This window comes from Phyllostomus discolor, chromosome 13 (assembly GCF_004126475.2).
Source record: "Phyllostomus discolor isolate MPI-MPIP mPhyDis1 chromosome 13, mPhyDis1.pri.v3, whole genome shotgun sequence".
Taxonomy (NCBI): Eukaryota; Metazoa; Chordata; class Mammalia; order Chiroptera; family Phyllostomidae; genus Phyllostomus; species Phyllostomus discolor.
The window spans coordinates 8,537,688-8,554,912 of record NC_040915.2 but is presented as its reverse complement, the minus strand read 5'-3'; the positions used below and the strand labels follow the sequence as shown (position 1 = coordinate 8,554,912).

Sequence of the window (17,225 nt, the reverse complement as noted above, 5' to 3'; positions counted from 1 at the left end):
TACAGCAAGAGGTCAAGGTGTCAGAATGTTCTACAGCTGGATATTCAGCCACTGGTAAGAATGGCAAGAATTCTTGATAGTTGTCTGCATAACTGAAAAGCCCATCTCCATCTCCAGTACCTCCTAGTAAATATCCACACTTCCAGGGCAGTATCATGAACAAAGTCAAAATTAACCAAAAATTACCTCCATGGCATCCTGGTCATTCTCCATCAGCTCACCTTTCTTCTTATCAGCGTCTACAACTGCTTTTTTGGTTGTCACAACAGTGACAACTTTTGTCACCGTTGGCCCAGACTTCTAAAATAAAAAAGGAATGTAAGATATTTTGCAAAGCTGAAACAGAAATCATACACCAACGGAAATAACTGTCACAATTTATAATTTGAATTAACTTAATTATTAGAGGCCATTAAATAAAAAAACAAAAAATAGTCTGTTTTCTCCTTATTTGTCTAAATTTTACAGTGTAATACATCACATTGTATTTTATAATATGTTAAAACAGGGTAGGCAAAAAGGTGTAGACAGTTGTTTGTATGGAAAAAGTACACTGGTTATGATTATTACAATAGCTTTATTAACTGTGTTTCATGTGCTCACAACTGTACATTTACTTCTGTCAACCCTATATATATGTAGTTTATTGTACTTGTAATTTATATATTACGTAATATAATTTATTTTAAAAATACTACTAAATGGTACTTTTCACTTATTTGACAAGCAAGACACTATTCTAGGAGCTTAGGATAAATCAATAAACAGGAAAAGGTCACTGCTCCTGAGGGGCTTTCATTTTAGAAGAGAAAAGGGACAAATAGTAAACATGATGAAAAATTAAATTATATAATTTGTCAAATGGTAATAACTGGTATTTAAGAAAGAAAAAGACTCGGGTAAAGGGGAGAGGAGTGTAAAAGGTGCACATGCTGGAGGCCCGGAGAGGACCTACTGAGAAGGCGACAAGTGAGCAAAGGTGCTAAACAAAGACAAGATGATGAAACGTTTACACTGGAAATTCACCAGTATCTCTGGTACTTAGAAAAAGTACTAGCATTTCTGAGATGGGAGGAGGACACAAAAATATTATAAAGCCACTGAAGTCACTGAGGTCAATGCAACAATCAAAATCAAGTTATCCAATCAACAAGGAATATAAATCTTCAAAAATAAAATAAAATTCCGTACCTTTTCATTTCCCCCACCACCTTTTACACTTCTCATATTAAACTTTTTTACTTCCTCTTTCACTTCTTCCATGTAAGCATCTAATGGATCTAACTCCTCACCCTCCATTTCATTTCCTTCCTTTTCAGCTTCCGCAGGATCATCTTCATCATCTAAAATATTAGAAAACATTTTCTTTGCACATGTTTCCAAAGCAAACACATTACAGTCAGACCGTACCCCGCCATTCTCTCACTACCTAAACACCCTCCTTCCCAGGTAACTCTGGCACACTGTAGTTCAAATACACTTGAAAGTCTTTAAACCAAGCATGCATTAGTTCTGAATAATAAAAGAAATAAATTATAATAAATTACAAATTATTAAATTGAAGCAAAAGAGTATACCTAAAAACATGAATCTCTTAAGGGAATGCTCTTTTCTGTTACCTGTACACACTATTCAGGAACTTACAGCATATGGCACTGTTTCCAACCAGCAAAGCAAACAAAGCCCTAAATGATTCCACATAGCTCATCTCAAAGGACTTAATTATATTTTTACTGGGCACAACTGGAGGTGTTTAATTGCAATAAGAAGTATCAAATTTCAAAAAAAAGTCCTAAGTGAGCAAAACGTAAAAATGAATTTCCATAATGTAATATAGAATTGTACACCTGAAACCTATATAGTTTTATTAATGTCACCTCAATAAATTCAATTTAAAAAATGAATCTCCAGTATTAAATCTTTTTAAAAAATGTATTTTTTTCAGATTTCTAGCGAAGATGGAGGCATAGGTAGATACCTTTGTCTCCCTACATAACCAAAAGAAGGACAAAAACAAATTTAAAATAAAAAAATAACCAAAACTGCCAGAAAAGCAAACTGTATGGAAGTCTGACAGCCAAGGAGTTAAAGAAGAAATATGTATCCAGATGGGTAGGAGAGGCAGAGAACAGAAGTTAGGGCAGAGACAATTGGCAGCAAAGCAGCACCTCTTGGACTGAGCAGGTGGCAAGGTGGTGGCTTACAGACTGGGCAGGTGGCAGCTGGCAGAATAGGTGGTCCCACTCTTGTGTGCAGATAAAATGGGAAGAACAACTGCGTAGTGAGACAGATTGCACAACCCAGGGTTCCAGCACAGAGGAAATTTAGCCTCAAACCTCTGATTGAAAACACCTGTGGACGTTCTGGCAGCAGGAGAAAATCCCAGTCTCATAGGAAAGTTTCTTGGACAGACCCACAGGGTCCTAGAATGTACACAAACCCACCCACCAAGGAATGAGCACCAGAAGGGCCCAATTTGCTTTTGGGTAGCGGAGGAAGTGACTGGGAGCAGGCAGAAAGCAGAGCAAGTGGCCTTGTTCCTCTTTGGACCCCTCCCCTACATACAGCACTGCAATACCAGTGACGTGGGTTTCCCTGCCCTGGTGACCACCTAAGGCTCCACCCCTTATTAGTAACAGGGGCACAGAGACAAAAAAGCAAGGCCCAAATGAAGAACAGATCAAAGACCCAGAAAAAATACAACTAAGCCGTGAAGAGACAGCAATCTATCAGATGCACAGTTCAAACCACTGGTCATCAGGAAGCTCACAGAATTGGTTGAATATGTTCGCACATTAGAGGAAAGAGTAAAGACTATGAAAAGTGAAATAAAGGGAAATGTACAGGGAACCAACAGTGACAGGAGGGAAACTGGAACTCAAATCAACAATATGGACCAGAAGGAAGAAATAAAGATTCAATCAGAAAAGAATGAAGAAACAAGAATTTTAAAAAACGAAGAGAGGCTTAGGAACCTCAAGGACAAATTTAAATGTTCCGACATCTCAATCATAGGGCTGCCAGAAGGAAAAGAGGAAAGGCAAGAAACTGAAAACTTACCTGAAAAAATAATAAAGGAAAACTTCCCCAATCTGGCAAAGGAAAGAGACTGACAGGAAGTCCAGGAAGCTCAGAGAAGTTGAACCCAAGGAAGCACACACCAAATCACATCATCATTACATTACCCAAGGTTAAAGATAAGGAGAGAACCTTGAAAGCAGCAAGGGAAAATGAGACAGTTACCTACAAAGGAGTTCCCATAAGACTATCAGCTGATTTCTCCAAAGAAAACTTACAGACAAGAAGGGGCTGGAAAGATGTATTACAAGTCATGAAAGGCAAGGACCTACATCCAAGATTACTCTATCCAGCAAAGCTTTCATTTAGAATGGAAGGGCAGTAAAGTGCTTCCCAGATAAGGTAAAAAATCAAGAGTTTACCATCACCAAGCCCTTATTATATGAAATGTTAAAGAGATTTATCTAAGAAAAATAAGATTAAAAAAATGAACAGTAAAATGACAACAAACTTGTAACTATCAACAACTGAACCTAAAAAAACAAAAACTAAGCAAACAACTAAAACAGGAAAAGATTTACAGAAATATAGATTACATGGAGGGTATCAGTGGGGAGGGAAGAATGGAGGAAAAGGTACAGGGAATAAGAAGCATAAATGGTAGCTTCAAAATAGACAGGGGTAGGTTAAGAATAGTATGGGAAATGTAGAACCCAAAGAACGTACATGTATGACCCATGGACACGAACTAAGGTAGGGGAGTGATGGTGGCAGTAGGGGTACACGGTGGAGGGGAATAAAGGAGAGAAAAAATTGGACAACTGTAATAGCATAATCAATAAAATATATTAAAAAGAAATGTATTCTTTTTATTTACTGACTTTATTTTTAGAGAGAGAGAGAAATATCATTTGTTGCTCCACTTACTTATGACTTCATTGGTTGATTCTTGTATGTGCCCTGACTGGGAACCAAACCCACAACAATGGCATTTCAGGACGATGCTTAAAACAACTAAGCTACTTGGCCAGGACCCCCATATTAAATCTTACAATTACATTACTAGATATCAAACTAAAAACTGTGTCTGCTAAATATGTTTAACTGTTTTATTTTTTTAAAGATTTTATTATTTTTAGAAAGAGGGCAAAGGAGTGAGAGAGGGAGGGAAACATACTGATCATGCGCCTCTCATACTCCCTCGGCTGGAACCTGGCGCCACAATCCAGGCACATGCCCTGACTGGGAATCAAACCAGTGACCTTTTGGTTTGTAGGCCAGTGTTCAAACCACTGAGTCAGAGCAGCCAGCGCTAATTACTTTCTTTCAATTACCTTTCTTTAAAGCACAGAAAGAAAAACTAGTAACACATTCTTTATTCAAGACAATCTAATCATCTTTTTATATAAAACATCATCACCACTTAAAGATACAACCCATTCGTCCATGTAATCCACTCATAGTGAACTTTTAGAGGAAATGAAAAATTCACACGAATTTTCTCAGAAAATGAGGCAAAATTCCACTTTCCCAGAAAATTCCACATTCTTCCTTTCACTAACAAGTCACAATCAGATATGGAGGGGAAATGTTTCTGTTTTAAGTCATAAAAATTCAGAGGAGAGACCTGAAAACATGCCCTTCCTTTACCCTCATTACTAACATTCCTATTTGTAGTAAAAACTAAAAAGCTATTTACTGCAGTGCTTGCCCTCTTGGGAGCAGGCCCACGCCTGTCCCCCTCCTGCCCCTGGTGTCTTACCCCTGCCTTTCTCTCTCCTGAGCTCCAAGGGCCCTTCTCCTGCCCCTGAAACTTGTTTCCTGAGCCCACACAGCCCAGCTTGCTCACTTCTACCACCACTGTAGTAACTTTCTCAATAAACTCTCTCTTATAATTTGGAAAAAAAGCTATTTACTGACTATGCCTGTAAGTGCCCAACTCTCCACTCTGAAGTAAAATCAGTTATCCTTTATAAACACTACTTTACAATTTTAAATGTAACTTATGTATTAAAAAGGGGTATCGAAAACCTCCATATGAACCAAGCAATTCCAGTTCTAGGAAGACACCCAGAAGAACTGAAAGCAGGGACGCAAACAGACCCTTGCACACCAATAGGCACAGCAGCATTATTCACAACAGCCGAAAGGGTAAGTGACCCATGTGTAACAGATGAACAGGAAAAGAAAGTGTGATATGTACCGTGTGTGTGTGTGTGTGTGTGTATACAAAACATACGTAAGTGTTGTTGAGCCATAAAAAGGAATGGAATTCTGATACATGCTACAACATGGATGACCCCTGAAGACATGATGCTAAGAGCAACGGAAGGAAAACTACTGTACGATTCCACTTTTATGAGGTACCTAGAATAGGCAAATTCACAGAGGAAGAAAGCAGAATAGAGGTTACCAGGAATGGGGGCCAGAGGCAAGGCAGGGAATTATTGTTTAACAGGTATGGAATCTGTTTGGGATGAAAAAACAATTCTGGAAATGAACAGTGGTGATGGCTGTACTGTGAATGTACTTAATGCCATGAACTATACACTTAAAAATGGTTAAAATCGTAAACATTATATTGTATATGTTTTTCCACAATAAAAGAAAAATTACTTTAAAAATACCAATATTAAAATTACTCATAATTCTAGAATATTCTACATGAATAGAGGTAGGTTATTAGTCTAACGAGTGAACATACCATCATCATCTTCTAAACTCCATTTTTTCCCCTGTTTCATCTCTTCAATTTCTTTTTTCAGTTCCCCTATGTTTTCCATGGCCTTTTTGCGTTGCTCTTCTCGCCATTTTTCTACCCTTTCTTTCCGCTTTCTCATTTCTTCTTCCAGCTTGTTTTGGTCAAAGTTCTTTGGGGGAAAAAAAGAGACAGAGGAGAGCAAGGATTAACAATTTTACTCTAAGTGATATTCCAAATATTTTCTCCAAAGTATAAAAAAAGGAAAAATATAGATGTATATACAAACTCCTATGTTTAGACCAGATTAAGACAACATATCTTTTAAATATATCCATGAGTACACCAGCAAAAGGAAACCAGAAAAAAAGCATCTTCGACTGAGAAAGCAGACAGACTTCAAACATCATAAATTAAGCTCATTTTAGTTGCAAGCCATATGCACACATGAATTCAATTTCTTGCTCAAAGTAGAAACTACCTGACTTATCAAGCCAAGTACTGTAGTTATTGGTTATCCTCAACTTTAAATCTCTGCCAGGGGTGTCCAACCTACAGCCCAGAATGGCTATGAATGGGGCCCAACACAAAATTGTCAATTTATAATAAAAGCTATGAAATTATTTTGTGATTATGTGTGACAATGTATTTCATGCATGGCCCAAGACAACTCTTCCTCCAGTGTGTCCCAGAGATCCCAATAGGTTGGACACCCCTCGCTTCCAAGACTGCCTACATAAAAAGCAATTTTCTATTAGTGGGTAAATAGGACTTACTAGTCAACATGATTAAGAATTTTGCCTGGCTGGCATAGCTCAGTGGATTGAGTGCGGGCTGCGAACCAAAGTGTCGCAGGTTCGATTCCCAGTCAGGGTACATGCCTGGGTTGCAGGCCATGACCCCCAGCAACCGCACATTGATATCTCTCTCTCTCTCTCTCTCTCTCTCCCCCTCCCCTCCTCCCTCCCTCCTTTCCCTCTCTAAAAATAAGTAAATAAAATCTTAAAAAAGGAGCATATTTATAAAAAAAAAAAAAAAGAAAGAAAGAATTTTGAGGGACTTCTGGCCAAGATGGAGGCATAAGTAGATACAGTGTGCCTCCTTGCACAACCAAAAGAAGGACAACAACAATTTAAAAATCAGAAACAACCAGAACTGACAGAAAATCAAACAGTATGAAAGTCTGACAACACATCCATTCAGACCGGTAGGAGGCTAGAGTCAGGCAGGTGAGCAGAGAGGACTCAGGGCAAAGCACAGGTGGAAGAATGCAGCTGGCAGCTGGCTGGGGGGGGGGGGGGGAGGCCACCTTCACATGCGGATAAACCGGGAGGAACAACTAGGGAGAGAGACAGACCTCACACCCGATGGCCCCAGTGGGGAAATAAAGCCTCAAACCTCTGACTGAAGACACCTGTGGGCATTGTGACAGCAGGAGAAACTCCCAGCCTCACAGGAGAGTCCATTGGAGAGACCCACAGGGTCCTAGAACATACACAAACCCACCCACCCAGGAATCAGCACCAGAAGGGCCCAGTTTGCTTGTGGGAAGCAGGGGAAGTGACTGAAATCCCACGGAGTGCAGAGCAAGAGGCACTGTTCCCTCTTGATCCCACATACAGCGTCACAACACAGAGACGTGGGCTGCTCTGCCCGGTGAACACCTAAGGCTCCGCCCCTTATATATAGCAGGCAAGCCCAGACCACTGCCCCCCCCCACAAAAAACAGGCCCAAAGGAACAGGTCAAAGCTCCAGAAAAAATAAAACTAAGCGACAAGGAAATAGCCAACCTACTGGATGCACAGTTCAAAACACCAGGATGCTCATAGAATTGGTTGAATTTGGTCACAAATTAGATGAAAAAATGAGGGCAATACTAAATGAAATAAAGGAAAATGTACAGGGAACCAATAGTGATGGGAAGGAAACTGGAACTCTAGTTTCCAGAAGGAAGAAATAAACATTCAACCAGAAAAGAATGAAAAAAACAAGAATTCAAAAAAAATGAACAGAAGCTTACAAACCCCCAGGACAACTTTAAATGTTCCAACATGCAAATTATAGGGGTGCCAGAAGAAGAAGAGGAAGAGCAACAAATTGAAAACTCATTTGAACAAACAATAAAGGAGAACTTCCCCATTCTGGCAAAGGAAATAGACTGCCAGGAAGTCCAGGAAGCTCAGAGAGTCCCAAAGAAGTTGGACCCAAGGAGGAACACACCAAGGCATATCACAATTACATTAGCCAAAGTAAAAATGAAGGAGAGAATCCTAGAAGCAGCAAGAGATAAGGAGACAGTAACCTACAAAGGAGTTCCCATCAGTCTGTCAGCTGATTTCTCAAAAGAGACCTTACAGGCAAGAAGGGGCTGGAAAGAAGTATTCCAAGTCATGAAAGGCAAGGACCTACATCCAAGATTGCTCTATCCAGCAAAGCTTTCATTTAGAATGCAAGGGCAGATCAAGTGCTTCTCAGATAAGGTCAAGTTCAAGGAGTTCATCATCACCAAGCCCTTATTGTATGAAATGTTAAAGGAACTTATCTAAGAAAAGTAGATTAAAAAAAAAACATGTATAATAAAATGACAGCAAACTCACAATTATTAACAACTACACCTAAAACAAAAACAAAAGAAACTAAGCAAACAACTAGAACAGGAACAGAATCACAGAAATGGAGATCACATGGAGGGTTAGCAACAGTGGAGTAGGAGGAGGAGAGAGGAGGAAAAGGTATAGAGAATAAGTAGCATAGATGGTAGGTAGAAAATAGACAGGAGGAGGGCAAGAATAGTATGGGAAATGTAGAAGCTAAAGAACTTATGACACATGGACATGAACTAAAGGGGGGGAATGTGGGTGGGAGAAGGTGTACAGGGTAGAGGGGAGTGAAGGGGGAAAATGGGACAACTGTAATAACATAATCAATAAAATATATTAAAAAAAGATTAATACTCTTAGGAGATAGCAAATCATTGTCATGGCCATAGTCAGAGACTTAATTAAGGATTAAGCACTATATAAATCAAAACTTACCATGTTACAATTATAGACAGGTATGTAAATATACATGTAAGAAACAGGCAAAGACATTTCAAAATAGTATTGGTGATGGTGTTTTGGGCACCTGGGATTATAGAGAATTACTTCGGACTTTCCACTTATCTTATAGTATGGTTATTTAATGCACATATTTTAAAAATAAATTTAGCACTGATCAGCATGCTTCCAGCCAGCTGAGTGCCATCACACAAAGCAAAAGGTCACTAGCTGCATACCCAGTCAAAGCATATGCCTGGGTTGCAGCCCAGTCCCCCATTGGGGCACATGCGAGAGGCAATCCATAAATGTTTCTCTCACACATCAATGTGTCTCTCTCTCTCTTTTTTCCCCTCCTTTCCCCACCCTCTAAAAATAAACAAACAAAATCTTTTTAAAAAAGATTTTATTTATTTATTTTTAGAGAAGGAAGGGAGGGAGAAAGAGAGAGAAACATCAATGTGCGGTTGCCAGGGGCCATGGCCTGCAACCCAGGCATGTACCCTGACTGGGAATTGAACCTGCAATGCTTTGGTTCGAAGCCTGAGCTCAATCCACTGAGCTATGCCAGCCAAGGCAACAAACAAAATCTTTAAAAATAAAAACAAAAAGACACACAACTTGAAATAATAGCAATTACCTCCAATTAAAATGGTAAAAATTTGGGAGTAAAAAGGAGAAAACTGTATTTGAACAATGATTAAAATAAAATAAAGAAAAAATAGAAAAAAATGGTAAAAATTAAAATTTTCAATTCTCAGTTGGCAAAGAAGGAAACAGACATTTTTCATATGTCTAGATCTTAAGAAAATGACAAGTTTTTTAAAAAAGATTTATTTATTTTTAGAGAGAGAGAGAGGGAGAAAGAGAAGGAGAGAAACATCAGTGTGTGGTTGCCTCTTTTATGCCCCCAATTGGGGACCTGCCCCGCAACCCAGACATGTGCCCTCACTGGGAATGGAACCAGTGACCCTTTGGTTCACAGACCAGTACTCAATCTACTCAGCCACATCAGCCAGGGATATACAACTTTTTTTTAAATGGTAATTTGATACCACTTTACCTATGCTATATTAACAAAAGACGTGTACAAGAATTAATGAACCATTGTTTATAACTTCAGACTAGAAACAACCGAAATATCAAAGGTAATCTTTCTACCTTTTTCAATAAAACACTATAAAAGCATTAAAAACAATTTTTTAAATAATAATAATGGGAGCACTGGCTGGTGCGGCTTGAGCGCAGAATGTGAACCAAAGTGTTGCCAGTTTGATTACCAGTTACAGCACAAGCCTGGGTTGTGAGCCAGGTCCCCCAGTAGGGGGCGCTCGAGAGGCAACCACACGCTGATGTTTATCTCCCTCCTTCTTCACTACCTCTCTCTAAAAATAAACAAATAAAATCTTTAAAAATAATAATAATAATGAGCTATATCTATACATGCAGTTACAGAAAGATGTCTAATTCACAAGCAACTGAAAGCAGCAAGGTATTCTATTTATAAGTAAGATGATGGGTATATACTGTTGCTTATTAAGGCTTTATATGGTGATAAAGTAATTTACATTTTAAAAATAAACAAAAGCAAGATATAAAATGGTGTATATGGTATAATCATAGTTTGTAAAATGTGTATAGATATGCAATTTTTTTCAGAAAAAATTTCATGGAAACTATTAATTTTGTCCTTTTACCTTATGTATGTTACATATTTAAAAATAAACATATAACATTAAACAGTAAGAATTTGTCATTGCAGAAACAAATTTGAATGATACAATTATTTATGTTAGTAAACATACACCAGCATCTTTTTCTTTTTCATCCTCCTTGTCATCTTTGTCTTTTTTCTTCTCTTTCGAACCTTCTCCACTATCTGTTTTCTCTCTGGACCGAGACCTTCTATAAAAGAGAGGAGGACACATTATCTATTTGTGCTTGGAAACATTCATTTTAAAATAATGTTACAGACTTCTACTTTACTTTTTAAGTAAGAAATAAACTTTCAATAGTCAACTGCACTGTTATACTCTATTAATACACACCTTGGAAATATAATGATAAATTAATGCTATGACTGTAATTACAAGTATTATTAAATATTTAGAAATTCACCCAAGAAAAATCGGACATATATAAAAACTACAAAATTTAAATAGGAGGGGTAAAATTTAACAAGTGAAAACACATACCAAGATATTAATATTCTACAAGATATTTTTATATGTAATATTTTAAATTCCAGTAGGTTTGTATGTTGACCCTACTTACGGTATCTTAAAATGAATAAAATTTGATTTTAATATTATCAAACTGGTTGAACCCCCCCACCCATTATTATTAGTGCTGTTTAAAGTACCTAAACTCGGCAGTAAAAAAGGAAATTTTATCCTTTGCAGCAGCATGGGTGGACCTGGAAAGTATTATACTAAGTGAAGTAAGCCAGTCAGAAAAAGACAAATAACATATGATTTCACTCATATGTGGAATCTAATGAACAAACTGAAGTAACAAGCAAAATAGAGACAGACTCAGAGAGCAGGATGACAGCTGTTGCGGGTGAGGGGGGACTTGAGGGGAGTGAGAAGATGAGGAAAGAAAAAAGGAAAAGGAAGAAAGGGAGGCAGAGAGAAGAAAAGAATAGGAAAGGAAAGAGAGAGAACGACTTCCGGCAAGATGGAGGAATAGGTGGACGCACCGTACCTCCTCCGACAACCAAGATTAGAACAACAATAATTTACAGACAGAATAACACTCAGAACTGACGGGATTTATCTGAATGGAAGTCGGACAGCCAAGAAGTTGAAGTAGACCCGTTCATCCAGACTGGTAGGAGAAGATGAGCCCGGCAGGCGCAGGGCTGGCGCCGGTCCGGCAGGGCGCGTAAGTCGGGGAAAATTTTGCGCGAAATCGGCGCGATAGCCACCCGGGGCGCAAGAACGCAGCGGTGATCCCTGAGCACGCAAGCTGCGGCTGGTGGACCCAGTAAGGCAGTGATTGTGGACCAGGGCAGAGCTCGCAGCCCAGGATCCCAGAGAAGGGTCTGAGCCCAGGAGAACGGAACTACTGCCATTGTTCCCTCCCGTCCCCGCTCCCGCTCCCACCCCTGCCCCCACATATAATGTCACAATCTAGCGACTGGGGTGCCCAGCCCTGGTGAACACCTAAGGCCCCGCCCCCCCACCGTAACAAGAGCGACCAGACCGGAAAAAAAAAAAAAAAGGAGAGAGAGAGAGAGATATGTCTCCAACAGAAGAACAGATCAGTCCCCCAGGACTCATCCTTTTGAGCAACCAAGAAATAGCCAATCTATCAGATGCACAGTTCAAAACACTGGTGATCAGAAAGCTCACGGAATTGGTTGATTTTGGGCGCAAATTAGATGAAAGGATGCAGGTTACCATAAAAGAGATGCAGGAAGATACACGGAGGAGAGCCAACAGTGAAAGGAAGGAGTCTGAGTCTCAAAACAATACAGTGGACCAGAAGGAAGATAGAATCAACCAAGCAGGAAAGCATGATGAAATAAGAATTCAAAAAAATGAGGAAAAGCTTAAGAGCATCCAGGACACCTTTAAACATTCCAACATCCGAATTATAGGGGTACCAGAATGGGAAGGGGAAAAGCAGCAAATTGAGCACATATTTGAACAAATAATAAAGGAAAACTTCCCCAATCTGGCAAAGGGAGCAGTCTTCCAAGAAATCCAAGAAGCTCAGAGAGCCCCAAAGAAGTTGGACCCAAGAAGAAACACACCAAGGCACATCATAATTACATTAGCCAAGGTAAAAACGAAGGAGAGAATCTTAGAAGCAGCAAGAGATAAGGAGACAGTAACCTACAAAGGAGTTCCCATCAGACTGTCAGCTGATTTCTCCAAAGAGACCTTACAGGCAAGAAGGGGCTGGAAAGAAATATTCCAAGTCATGAAAGACAAGGACCTACATCCCAGATTGCTCTATCCAGCAAAGCTCTCATTTAGAATGGAAGGGCAGATAAAGTGCTTTTCAGATAAGGTCAAGTTCAAGGAGTTCATCATCACCAAGCCCTTATTTTATGAAATGCTAAAGGGACTTATCTAAGAAAAGAAGATAAAGAAAAAACATGTATAGTAAAAGGACAGCAAACTCACAATTATTAACAACCACACCTAAAGCAAAACCGAAAGAAACTAAGTAAACAACTGGAACAGGAACAGAATCACAGAAATGGAGATCACATGGAGGGTTAGCAGCAGGGGGGTGGGAGGAGGAGAAAGGGGGAAAAGGTACAGGGAATAAGTAGCATAGAATGTAGGTTGAAAATAGATAGGGGGAGGGCAAGAATAGTACGGGAAATGTAGAAGCTAAAGAACTCATAAGTATGACACATGGACATGAACTAAAGGAGGGAACGTGGGTGGGAGAGGGGGTAAAGGGTGGAGGGGAGAGAAGGGGGAAATGGGACAACTGTAATAGCATAATCAATAAAATATATTTAAAAAAAAGAAAGGAAAGAGAAAGCAAAAGCAGGAGAGAAAGAACAAACTCACGGACATGGCCAACAATATGGGGCCTCCTGGGAGGATGGATGGGGCAGGCGGAGGAGTGTTATGGCAGGATGAACGGTAACGGAAGAGACAGACTTGGGATGGTGAACACACAATATGGTGTGCAGATGATGTGTTGTGAGATTGTGCACCTGAAACCTGTGTAATTTTGCTAACCAGTGTCACTCCAATCAGCTCAATAAAATGGAAAACAATAAAGTACCTAGAAATCTCTACAGATTTGATGAAAATACCCAGAAATAAGTAAGATATTCTCTCGTACAAACTTTTAAAAGGTTTATAATTTTGGCCTTTGTCCTTGATCTGCATGGAAATGCTTTTTGTGTGCAGAATGAGGCAGGCAGTCCTATTTCATTACAGGATACCAAACATCCCTAGCGCCACTTACTGAAAACCTTTTTCTGCCTGATCACATTACCACCATGATGTATCAAACAACCAGGTATGTGTGGATCTGCTTCTGGGCTCTTTGTATGGTCCCACTAATCTATTCATCTATCCCTACACTGTAACCACACTATCGTAATTTCTACAACTTTATGACAAGTTTTGGTATCTTACCTTCAGGAGTGTTAATGCCCTTTGCATTTCCAATTTTATAATCAGTTTGTCAAACACTTTTCTATTCATGTCTGCTAATAACTTTTAACCATGAACACATGTTGGAAGTTAATACAACACTTTTCCTGAATCTCCTGAGACAACCATGACTTTTCTCCTTTCATCTTATTACTACAGAATGTCACTCTGATTTTCTAATGGTAAACCAACCTTCCATTCCTAGGATAAATCCATCTGGTTTATGATTGTTATCTGTTTTAGAGGATTCAGGATGCTAATCTGTATGTTAGGTTGAATACAGACTAATTTTCTCTTCTCATACTGACCTTTTCAAATTTAAATATCCATGTTCTCAATTCATAAAATAACTTTTTCTTAAATATTTGTTTATTAAAACTATCATTACAGAGTAAAGCGACACACCAGAGTAAGAAAATATATTTGCCACTCATATAACGGACAAAAAACAACTACCCAGGATATTTAAAAACAAAACGAAAATTCTCCTATGAATCCATGTTTACAGAGAGAACCCAACAGGAAAAGAAGCAAAAGATGTGAACAGGTACTTCAGAAAAGAGGACAGCCATGTGACTGATAAACATATGCAAGTTCGACCTCATGAGTAATCAGGGAAATGCAAATTAAAACCACAGTGATATTGGTTTTACATGTCTATTCAATTGACAAAAATGTAAAGCACTGACAATACCAGATATTGTCAAGGGTATGGAGCAACACAATTCTCATACACTGTTTGTGGGAGTGTAATTAGCAATACTCTTTAGAAAGCATTTGGGATTACCTAGTGAAAATAAAGCTATGTTTATTCTACAACCACACAATTTCACTCTTAGACATACACCCTAGGAAAACTCATGCATATGTCTACTAGTATCATATACACAAGAATTTTCATAATAGCTCACAAGTTAAAACAATCCAAATTTCAGGAGAATGGATAAACAGTAGTATAGCAGCACTAGTATTCAGCAATGAAAATGTACTACTGTTACAAGCAACAAAGATGAGTCTCAACGCTGAGCAGACACAAAAGAATACACGACGCATTCATGTAAAGATGAAAAACATGTAAGTCTAAACTGCTTTTTACAGATACAAATGCAGGTGGTAAAACTATAAAGAAATAGAGGGCAATTACTAGCACAAAAGTCACAACTGGTTTTATCCAAGGAAGCAGAGAGCTGGGTTACAGAAGGGATGTAGAGGGCCTTCCAGGGTTACTGACAATGTTCTATTTCTTGACCTTAGTGTTGGTTACATGGATGCTGCTTTATAATTATTTAATAAACTGCATGTTTATATATTTTTTCATTTTTGTGAATTTATATTTATATAAACACACACATACACTTTTTAAAATTTAAAATAAGCCCTAGCTGGTATGACTCAGTGGACTGAGTGCCAGCCTGTGAAGCAAGGGATTGCTGGTTTGATTCCTAGTCAGTGCATATGCCTGGGTTGCAGGCCAGGTCCCCAGTAGGGGGTGCACAAGAGGCAACCACACAGTTTCTCTCCCTTTCTCCCTCACTTCCACTCTAAAAATAAATAAAAACTTGAAAAAAAATATTTAAATAACCCCAATGGGTTTTATCACACTGACAATGTTAAATAAAAATATAATTTATAAAATAAAATAAGACAGGAAAAATACTTACAACTGATATAAATACTAAACAGAAAAGAGATACAAGACCATTTATAAACTATCCTATAAAACTTTAGAAACAATAGGGAGAGAACAGACCACTGGCAAGAGAAATATAGAGTAAACATAGTATGTCTAACAGACCTAATATCTCAAATTGAAGCACGTACATTTAAATTATACAAAGTTCACCCAACAGCAATTCAGCAATGCACACCTTGAGTTCAAGTTATTTCTCAATGTCAGAAAAATTAAGAAAATAATTTCAAAGGAAAATACATAGTTTCAACAGAGGCATTTATCAAATACATTTCTGACAGTTATTAAATAAGGGAGCAATTGCATTATGGGCGAAGGAACAGGGAAGACAGTTCCCACCTGCATGACAGACACAGCCCAGTGAAACATTACCTATTCTCAGCTTTCTTGCTTTTGTTGCCAGGACTGGAGGATCGGGATCGCCGGCCCCGGCTTCTACTCTTTGAGCGTCTCCTGTCTCGACTTCGGGATCTTCTTCGCTCTCGACTCCTGTCTCTCTCTCTACTTCTGGAACGCCTGAAAAAGGGACATTTTCCATATATTTTCTGATTGGCTGGAAGCTATTTCAATTAACTATCAAGCCAGCTAAACAGGGAACAATAATGCCAATTCTTAAAAGTGGCCATTTAAAAAATGAAGACAATAATTTCAAAATGAAATTTACTGAAAAACATAGCTAATCTATAATAATAGTCTAGTAATAATCTGTAATAATATAGAAAACCTAATTTCAAAGATAACCTAAACCAAAGTATAAGGATAGACAAAAAAAGAACTATGGGAGATCACAAAAATGAAGATGAGGAGATAAGAATATCTATCCTCATGCTGCTGCTAATTAGTGACATGACAGAGCAGATCAACTCTCTGGGCTCAGTTTCCTCATCTGTAAAATATGAAGACTTCACGAAATAATCTCAGTATCTTTTTCTCTAAAATCTTGTGATTCAACTTTCACACCAAAAAAGTCAAGGACCAAATCTTAAATGAACAATTTCCCACGACAAGTTCTTGACTGAACTGTACAAAACTGCTCCAGGGACCACATAATATAAAACTGAGTGGGTTAGCACTATCTGCATCGTCAACGGGTGTATTTTCCCTGAGTATTATGTAATACCTTTGCATTCTCTCCTTCCAATGTTTGAAAAAGACAAAGTCAAAGTTCTTTCTGTGATCAGTTCACAGCAACTGTACAACCTTGTCTTCTTTCCTATTTCAATGAGAAACTGTATTAGAAAACTCTTCTTTGGTGTGGGGAGATTACTTTTATTTAAAGACTGTTTTTCATCCCCAGAAAGTGCAAGGTAAAAGGTGCAAGAAATGGCTGCTTGACTGGATACGTACTCAAGTAAAATAAAAAATTCTGATGTTTTTATTTATTTATTTAATTTATTGACCATATAGAAACAGAAAGGGAGGGTGAGACACAGAGAGAGAACCATAAATTTGTTGTTCCATTTATTTATGCATTCACTGGGTGATTTCTGTTATGTGCGGTAACCAGGAATCGAAACCACAACCTTGGTGTATGAGGACAACGCTCTAACCAACTTAGCTTTGGGGCCAGAGCCAGATGTTCTCTTATTTAAATCTAAAACAGCCCTGCCCTGGCTGGTGTTATTTGTTGGGAGCATCTTCCTGCACA

The 17,225-nt window shown here is 38.5% G+C and overlaps 1 protein-coding gene across 5 annotated transcripts in view; it reads right to left on the bottom strand.

Annotated features, from left to right (window-relative positions):
• DDX46 (DEAD-box helicase 46) overlaps positions 1-17,225 on the bottom strand; it is a 52,025-nt gene that overhangs the window by 31,517 nt on the left and 3,283 nt on the right. For 3 of the 5 annotated variants that reach the window (XM_036014448.1, XM_036014449.1, XM_036014451.1), the window contains exons 3-7: positions 15,950-16,093; positions 10,561-10,660; positions 5,723-5,888; positions 1,192-1,343; positions 187-300 (exon numbers count right to left, since the gene is read on the bottom strand). In XM_036014448.1, coding sequence (XP_035870341.1) covers positions 187-300; positions 1,192-1,343; positions 5,723-5,888; positions 10,561-10,660; positions 15,950-16,093 — 676 coding nt within the window. The remainder of the gene's footprint in view (positions 1-186; positions 301-1,191; positions 1,344-5,722; positions 5,889-10,560; positions 10,661-15,949; positions 16,094-17,225) is intronic. The other 2 variants (XM_028527353.2, XM_036014450.1) reach the window with 1 other exon arrangement.